General features: G+C 42.8%; 1 protein-coding gene across 1 annotated transcript; it reads left to right on the plus strand.

The window, feature by feature from the left end:
* Positions 1 to 912: 912 nt before the first annotated feature.
* gorasp2 (golgi reassembly stacking protein 2) lies at positions 913 to 7,999 on the plus strand. The gene is made up of 10 exons (XM_020624099.1): positions 913 to 1,087; positions 1,978 to 2,058; positions 2,166 to 2,369; positions 2,456 to 2,542; positions 2,653 to 2,783; positions 2,968 to 3,100; positions 5,206 to 5,329; positions 5,820 to 5,927; positions 6,325 to 6,453; positions 6,748 to 7,999. The coding sequence occupies exons 1-10, from the start codon at positions 1,025 to 1,027 to the stop codon at positions 7,011 to 7,013; spliced, it is 1,326 nt and encodes a 441-aa protein (XP_020479755.1). The 5' UTR covers positions 913 to 1,024; the 3' UTR covers positions 7,014 to 7,999.
* The last annotated feature ends 1,373 nt before the right edge of the window (positions 8,000 to 9,372 follow it).

The following is a 9,372-nucleotide window of genomic DNA, read 5'->3' on the forward strand; positions in this document are numbered from 1 at the left end:
CTTCTATATTTTTATCCTTCCCAGCTACATACATGAGAGGGTCAGAATATTAGGAACGCCTCTGAATAAAATGTAGTCAGTACTATGCAGTATAACACCACCTTTAACTTTTTAAACTAATTGAATTTATACATTTATGACACTTTCACCAAAAACAAAAATTATGAGCTTCAATAAACACAGATGTTCAGGTGGAAGCGTTGCATTTAATTGCATACAGTTGTACAGGTGTAATAAAGTGGCTGGTGAGTGTACTTCAACAATAGCCTGCATATCTTGTATGCATATACATAAAATACAAAGAAATATGGCCTGACAGATGGGCTTTTCAACTATCTGGTCCAGTTAGTCAGTTTATGTGTGTTTGTACGAATACATACGTACATATATTGTGAATGAAGTGGAGTTTATATAAATGCTTTGTATAGACAGAGAATTTTTAGAGTTCCTTATCACAGTGCTTTATAAACTGTAGGGATTTAAGGTAAAAAAAAAAACAGGCATGGGCTTTGTAGTTATCACTAAGGCCAGCTTCTTATATTCCCAAAATGTTATTTGCGATGTTTGTTTTTACAGTTTTTTTACAGTTCTGACTCTTTGCATGTTGTCTCTTGTTTTATTGTGGCAGAATATTTGCTTTTTGATTTCAGTGGTGATAATCACTTGAACGATGCTATAAACTGAGGCAGTGACTCAATAACAAATGAATACAAATTACTACAATATAAAATATTTAAAACTTGTCTCAAATAAATTGTAAATACAATGTTTTGAAAGATTTCAGTCAGTGTAGGCTACTGTGTCAAATCTATGCTTTGACACTTGCTGACCTCTGAATCTCACTGAATCTGCCTGAAATTTGGGAACTGAAATGACTTATTTCCTGCCACGTAACGGCGCATGCGCACCACTCACCTAGTTGTTATGTGACGTGTACCCCGGTGTGTGAAGTGTTTAGGTAGCTTGCGGCCGCTGGGAAACAAGCTGCCACAAAACACCCAAAGAGCCTTAAAAGCGCGAAATAATGGGAGGATCGCAGAGTGTGGAGATACCGGGAGGTGGTTCCGAGGGCTACCACGTCCTCCGGGTGAGTTTTTTAGCTTTCACAGCCTGCTGTTAAGCGTTAGCTAGCTTAGCATCCGGTGTGAGGTGCAGGGTTCCTTGCTCTGTGTGTTGACGAGAGCCTGGGGATGAATGCTGGGGCCTCCGGATGGATAACACTCAGCTTGTTAAGAGAACTTGAATATGAGAGTTGTCAGTGCGGTTTTTCGTTTCTTCTTATGTTGAGTGCTTATGCTTGGCTTTGTTTTGAGGTTGTGACTAGGACGGCTTTAGTGACAAACCTACAATGTACAGTTTAACACTGGTCACCCTGTTCTAAACTCCCATGCCTGCTTTGTCAGTAACGTTAAGGGATAGTAGCTGGTTGCTCAGCATGACAGCAGACCGTACAGAGATTGTTAGCATCCTGCGTGAGCAAGGGGAAGATGGGATTTTAACCGGTGTTACTGTGTGTGCGGTAACGCACATTTTGATGTTACTAACCCACACCATATGACAGTGTGACAGGTTCATGTGAGAGCCACTGGAGGCCCAGTCCTGTGGTGAAGTCTGTTCCTATCCGACTATTGTTTCCAGTAGCGCCCCGCCCGCCGCTGGGGGCTAGGTTAGGCTGTGGTTATATGTATCTGGTTGATGTGAGGTTAGGTGAACGTTTTGGGTCAGCTTAAACATCTCCAAAGAGGACTGGTTAAGATTGGAAGTAGGTTAATGTAAAAGGATCTCCAAAGGGAAAACAGTCTTGGACACCTCACCGACTCGCTTGTATGTTGCTCAGCTCAGGTCCAAACTGTGCATGCTGTATATATATGCAGAGAATCTCAGATACTTGTTACTTACAAGAACTGCAATACCTGGGGAACGTGACAGTATGAGGCACAGTCCAGCAGCAGCTCAGTTCCTCTTGTTCTTGCGCAGGTTCAGGAAAACTCACCTGGACACCGTGCAGGACTGGAGCCCTTCTTTGACTTTATTGTCTCCATCAATAACACCAGACTGGTAAGGAATATCAGTGACATGTAATAGGCCTAAATACAAGTCAGAAATGGCAGCATATTTCACAGTTGCCCCTCCTTTCTTTCTTTCTTTGTCGTTTGTTCCTACAGAACAAGGACAATGACACCTTGAAGGACTTACTAAAAGCCAGTGTGGAGAAACCTGTGAAGATGCTGGTTTATTCCTCAAAGACCCTGGAGCTGCGGGAATCCACCGTCACACCGAGCAACCTTTGGGGGGGTCAAGGTTTGCTTGGAGTCTCGATTCGCTTCTGCAGCTTCGAGGGAGCCAATGAGAATGTTTGGCATGTGCTGGTAGGCATCCCCAACACCTCATCTGCATTATATTATGTGATACAGCAGTAGTTTGTTTACTTACACTCACCCTCACTCTTAAACAGGACGTGGAGCCTAACTCCCCAGCTGCTCTCGCTGGGTTGCGTCCGCACACCGACTACATCATCGGAGCTGACACTGTTATGAATGATGTAGGTGATCAGTATTCTAAGCGTCCAGTGCTTTCATGCCTTCACATTCTCCACCTGAGAGTGATTGAGTTTTCTCCTTTTGTCCAACCCCTCTGTGGCATTATCTGCAGACCGAGGACTTGTTCTCTCTGATAGAGAGCCACGAGGGGAAAGGCCTGAAGCTCTACGTGTACAACACAGACACAGACAACTGCAGAGAGGTGGTCATCACACCGAATGGTGGCTGGGGAGGAGAGGGCAGGTAATTGACTGACTGTTTCTCTAACCATAGGAAACAGCCATAAGTGAGCGCGACACCAGAGATATTTGAATTTCTAAAACATCGGAGATGCAAATCAAACATCTGGAATCAGGCTACTCTCAAATGTATTTGAATGAAAGTCTGAGGTTCATTTGTTGGCTTTTCAACTTTTTGTCTTTTCCAGTCTGGGATGTGGGATTGGCTATGGATACCTCCACAGGATTCCCACCCGGCCTTTTGAGGAGGGGAAGAAGATCAGCTTCCCTGGAAATTCTCCCAGTGAGCCCGTCAGTCCGCTGAAGGATGGATTCACTGAGGTCAGTCCACCCACACTATTCAGTTAACATAACAATAAATATGTGACACTTTTCACTGTGTATCCCTGAAAACTATTTTCTGTTATGCTTTATCAGCCACAACTTTAGAGCTCAGAATTGGGGTTAGGTTCCAAAACCCGGTGCCATTCTTATACATCCATTATCTACCAGACTGAATCACAATGCAGATTTTTGTGGCACTTAAATGTCTGTTAATTGAAATATTTGCCCTCTGGTGCTGTAAAACGGATGATATAGGTAACAGAAGCATCATTGCATGTCACATGCTAACACTATCATTACACTTAAGCCGCATTCCATTTCCCTCGGAGCTCAGATTTCAGAGCTGGGAATGACATCAAACCAGAGTAAACTGCGTTCCATTTTCAGTTAACCATAGGGTTGCAGCAGTATACCGTTTTTATGGTATACCATAGTATGAAAACTGATGGTTATCATACCATGTGTATTTGTTTATTACAGGTATTGAATGAATAAACAATGCATGCGCACCTTTCTTTCCTTGCTGCCTGTCAGACTCTACAGTGGGCGCCACACACACACACACACACACACACACACACACAGGCAGCAGACAGATAGCAGAGGAGGCTGAACACCAGCCCTCTGTGCAGATCACAGTATGTGTCCTGTTTATAACTTTAATCCCAAATAATAAAATGTGGGAGCATATAAACAAAAGTCATAAAATGCACTGTCGAAAGAAATTTCCACTGTCTGCTCACATAAGAGTGTGTGTGTGTGTGTGTGTGTGTGTAAGTGAAGTCTGGCTGTGCTGTCAGGCACCTACGCTAAACTTGACAAATATTTTGATAATCATTTAGGGTACCGTGGTGGCATTTCTCCTTACTGTCAGAAGTTTTACAAACCACTCAGCTGATTATTGGAGAAAATATTCAATAGCTGCACTTTGATAGAAAATAGTTCAGCAGAGCTCCACCAACTGACTTCAACAGTCAAATCCTGCTTTTACTGTACATCAGTGCCTGAGTGATGGGCTGTTAATGTAATGATATAGAATAGTATAAGAGTACAGGATAGTAACATTTTTCTGCAATGAGTAGCCTACTTCTACTTTTAATACTTTAATAATACTTCATTTTACTTACCATTTTCAATGCAAGACTTTTACTTGGGTAAAGGATGTGAATATTTCTTCTACTACTGGTGCTAACATGTAAACTAATGTGTTTTAGTTATATAATATGTTGTAATTGTTTTTTCTTTTTTTAAATCATGTTAGAATTCTGTGTATTTTTAAGGTCAGTCTAGCTGCAATCAGCTCAATCAACTGTCACAGTCACTTGCAATTAAAAATATTCAGTTTTCATTCCTTTGAGGGTCGTTGTAGCCGATAATAGTAATTGTGTAACAATGTATGAAAATCTCATACCGTTGCAACCTTAGTTAGCCATAATACCAGTTGAGCCATGTTAGCCGTTGTTAGTAATACCGGTTTACAACAAAGCATTAAGTGGTACTTTGCACATACAAACACTGTAGCAACATGTTCAGATAGATGTTGGACAGTACTGTGGGTATGACTGCTTTAAGGAGACATAAGTACAAATACAAAGTACATTATTACAGCTTCCATCTTTGATTTTGAGGTCAGGATTGGTAAAGTTAGTCTGAAGTTGGAAATCTGACTTCAAAGAGCTGTTGAAGTTTGAAACTGTATTTATTGTTAAATTATTGTAGTTTTTAGGTTTTATTTATGTAAATTTGTTTTGTATTGATTTATATCTTTAATATATTATTATTCTTTTAAATTTAAAAAGCTGTTTTAATGTCACCAACCTTCGTTTTATGTTTCTTAAAGTTAAGGCACCAGCACCATTTTAAAAGTATTCTTTTAGCACTGGTATCAGAAAAAACCCAAACAATACCCAGCCCTACTCTGCAGTGTGTGTGTGTGTGTGTGTGCAATGAAAATATTTTTGTGTCTTGTCCTTGTTTACATTCAGTCTTCGTTCTGTGGGCAGCAAAGCAAGCAGGAGTGACAGAGAGCTGTGCTTTCCATTAGAGTAAAGTGCGGCTTTGGATATATGTGACCTCTTCACCTTCTCTCTTCACTACTTCAGGTTCAGCTTTCAGCAGTGACCCCTCCTTCCACTGCACCTGCTGTGCCCACAGGCTTAGAAGATTCGCTGGCCGGCCTGTCAATCAGCACAGCCCCGCCCACCATGCCTAGTGAACTGCAGACAGGTATGTCACCTTGTTTTCTCTTTTCTGTTTTATACTTGTTTGAGGGTTGCATGGTAGCACAATGATTAGCGCTGACACCTCACAGCAAGAAGGTTCCAGGTTCGAGCCCAGGCCATGTTCTCCCTGCGCCGGTTCTCTCCGGGTACTCCGGCTTCGTCCCAAAGACCAAAGACATGCAGCTTAGGTTGACTGGCAACTTTAAATTGTCCCTAGGTGTGTGTGTGTGTGTGGATGTTTGTCTGCATATCAGCCCTGTGATGGACTGGTGACCTGTCTGGTGTACCCTGCCTCTTGCCCACTGTCATCTGGGATTGGCTCCAGCCCCCCCGTTCAGGATAAGCAGTATAGAGAATGGATGGATGGACTTGTTTGTTCCAGTGCATTGCATTTGTATTATTGACAGGAGTATTTCTCATTGAACAAAAACTGCTTTTATAAACATCACCATCACTCCACGTTTTTATTTAATGTACATCGGCCACCCCTCCAGGTTTGCCCACAGTCCCTCTGCTCCCCACCTCCACCAGCCCCTCAGTCAGCCACCTCACTCCAGTGAATCCTGCCTCCATCAGCTTCAACCCTGCTACAGCAATACCAGGTGGGCCATAGTTGTTTTTTGTTTTCATTCACAGCACTCTGTCTGCTAAGCATACAGCACAAAGCGAAGGTGGCACAGCCCTTTGAGTGCATGTTCACACCCTGGCAGTATACAGTACATACTTTGTCTTTAGGACAAGCCATGGCTACCGGTAAATTATTTCTATATTAAACCTTCAGTACAAATTACTCAGCAAAGCCAGGGTGTTCCCATCAGCTTCTGCCCATCTTCATTCAGTCACATGTTTTTGGAGCCGTTAACCTGCAGTGAACTCACTCCTCTATGTTGGCTCAGATTAAAGTGTTTCCGGGTCATGTGCCATGTTCTGGAAAATGTTAACTGTTCTCATATTACAAAGTGTTGCTGTTGTAATGTACACTAATATGTATGGTTTTAGGTCTGATGCCCTTTCCTGGTGGGTTGCCTCCACTCCCGAACCTTTCCAACCTAAACCTGCACCTCCCAGACCTCAGCGCTGTGTCATTAGCAGGCACCAGCCCCTTACCCCCATCAGTGGGAATGTCAGGTACACAAACATTGTACTTTTTTTTTTTTGACAGTTGCACTCTTTCACTGTACACATACTTTATACCAGTAGCTTCCAGACTCACAGCGACCCCTACAAAGGGACAAGATAATCTGTGTGGTCATGAGATTAACAAGATAAAAAAAAAAAGCAAAAGCACAAGTATGTCTTTGTTTAGACTGTATCTTCTGATTATAAAGTTCACTCTACAACGTATGTATGTAAAGAGAGAGAGCAAACAAGCACAATACCATACGAGTGATGTATCTGTCTTGTTTTTCCTTCACCCCCCAGCATTCCCACCTCTGGCCCCTCTCCCTCCCCTCAACCTGCCAGGTCTGACCCCACTGCACTCTCTCTCCACCATGCTGCACTCCCAGTTGCCTCAGGGAGTGGCCCCCCTCCTGCCCACCTCTACCACCGCCCCTCCAGCTTCTGTCACAGTCACAGCAGCACCTGTGACCGACCCTGTCACCGTCTCCACAGCACTCACAGAAGCAGCGTCCACACACACTGTGGAATCACCAGCCCCCACGGAAACAACACTAACTTCATCGTAACCTGGAAAGATCATCCCATTCATATCGAACCAAAACACACACCCAGTTTCTCTCTTCTGTTTTTCTATTTATTTGGCAAAGAGGGACAGGCAGACAGCTGCATCGGTTCAGACACAGAAGTCACCATGCTCCAGTTATGGGTGAGGAAGCTTGTGTGGAGCGAGACAAAATGAATATGAAGAATGGAGGATGGACTTGTCTTAACCAACGCATCTTTATTGCTGGGTTTGTAGTTTGTTTCGCACTTATGCAGTTACAACAAGGCGAAGAGTCATTTCCCGTTTCTGATCTGTTTAGCAGTTTTTAATATGTTAACGGGGCTGGACAATAGATCAAATTTACTGAATTACTACAGGTTTCAACTCCCTTATTAATAAAGAATGGCTTCAGGGGCAAGCTAAGAGTCCAGAAGTCATGTAACTGGTCCTACTGGAATGCAGCAGAACAAAGGTAGCAGTGGGCCAACAAGAATAATCATGGACCGCCTTATTAAAAATGGGCACAAGGTAAATCTGATGTTGAAGTTTGTGGCTGCCATTGTCCAGCCCTGATGTGTAACCTTCTGTTAGTTCACAGATCCCCAGATCGGTAGATGAATTTGACCATTTTTGTTGAATGGGTGTGTCCACCCAGGGAATTAACCTGCTTTATTTTGCGCCACCTTTGTCTTTTGAAATCATCTTTTCCTTTTGTATGTGTCAATATATGCGCAGAACTCCACAGTACATACCACCGTCTCTACTACACACAGTAACAGCCTGAAGACCATACCAGAGGGGACAAAGGTTTACGGTTATATGAGCTACTGAGTAAAGTGTGTGTTTGCTGATGGGGGATTATTAAATACACTGTACATCTCCTCCCGACATGGCTGAAGAGAACTGGTTACGGTGATGCAATGCAGCCACAAGGTGCTGCTGTAACAGAACATTCAGAAAAATACCTACAGTATGCACAGTGTGAGCAATAAAGCCAAATAAGTTTTACCTGATGCCTCTGTGTCTTTGTGTGTTGCTGCTGTTTGTATCAGGCCTGCCTTTACACAAACTGAAACACTTGACTGTGGAAAATCAAAAGGGTCACATTGGACTGCTCAGCAATGCACCAGACTGATGTAATTCCTGCCTCTTTCCAGGTATCAAGTAGGTGTAATGACCAAAAATGTGGAGGAACGCACCAGACTGATGGAAAGAGGCAGGAATTACAGGTATCAAGTTGATTAAAAAATAAAGCAGGTGTAATGACCAAAAATGTGGAGGAAAAAAATGGTGATAAACAGCCGACACCTGCAGACGTAAGGAGTGAAGTGGACAAACCACAACACTATTTAAAGATAGATATTTCATGTTATAAATGTAGTGATAATTACATCACTACGTTCACTTTTATTCAGTATTCAGCTGCTAGAAAGATTCAATTTATTATAATTTGGTTCCATAAATCATGCTTTCACAGTCCTAGATGACAGGAAAGTGAGATTTTAATCAATGCCTGTTGACTCAACTGCCACGTGAATGATATTGTAGCTAAAGCACTTTTTTGTGACACATGATGCTTATTGAACCCAACAATCTGCCAGTATCTTCAACAGACATCACCTCCATCACCATCTCGTGTCAAACACTAATAGCAAGGCTGCATAACTGCAGGAAGGAAGACTCAGAATGCAATATTTATTGCATATGAATGACATGGCCTAGCGCTGCACCCCCACTGCTGACGTGATCGGCTATATAGTTTACTAGTAACTGCGCTGACATCTGTCTACATGTGGCTGCTATTCATCATGTGGTACAGTGTGTGTACTGGATGCTAGCACTTACTAATGTTTTGTTAAACAGAAGAAAGGAGAGGTGGGGATATGATTGGGTGCAATGAGCCATAAAACAAACTGGACACTACCTGTTTCATTGCAGCAAGCTGTGAGCAGGTACCTCCTGCTTTTTAATTCATCTGTCACATTACTTGCACTACAACTGTCTGGGGGCATTTGTTCAAAACAATTAAGACTTTGAAAGCAAGCAGAAGGAAAATGAGACACTCACAGCCTGCTGGAAACTACTCCCACTCGTCTTTCATCCAACCTTGTACCTAAGAATGTCTCCTCCTCTTGCCATGAGTGTGCTCTTGGTCCAGGTTGCCTGCATGTAAGAGGGGCTTAAAACGTCACAATAACATACAGGTTAAGTGTTTTATTTACAGGATGACAACATCTGGATATATCCACTTGATTTCTAGCTGCAGTAAATCATTTTACAACACAGGCCAACCCGGAGCGTGGCCATTTCTACTGGCATGAACATGTGTGACCACTTCTCCCTGCACAGCATACTGGGACTTGGCTCCATATACATCAAAG

The sequence above is a fragment of the Monopterus albus genome, unplaced genomic scaffold (genome assembly GCF_001952655.1).
Source record: "Monopterus albus unplaced genomic scaffold, M_albus_1.0 scaffold319.1, whole genome shotgun sequence".
Lineage (NCBI taxonomy): Eukaryota > Metazoa > Chordata > Actinopteri > Synbranchiformes > Synbranchidae > Monopterus > Monopterus albus.

Coding starts and splice junctions, on each gene's coding strand:
- gorasp2 (XM_020624099.1), top strand. CDS start 1,025: ATGGGAGGATCGCAGAGTGTGGAGATACCGGGAGGTGGTTCCGAGGGC. Junction 2,543..2,652: donor CTGACACTGTTATGAATGAT/GTAGGTGATCAG, acceptor CATTATCTGCAG/ACCGAGGACTTGTTCTCTCT. Junction 3,101..5,205: donor TGAAGGATGGATTCACTGAG/GTCAGTCCACCC, acceptor TCACTACTTCAG/GTTCAGCTTTCAGCAGTGAC.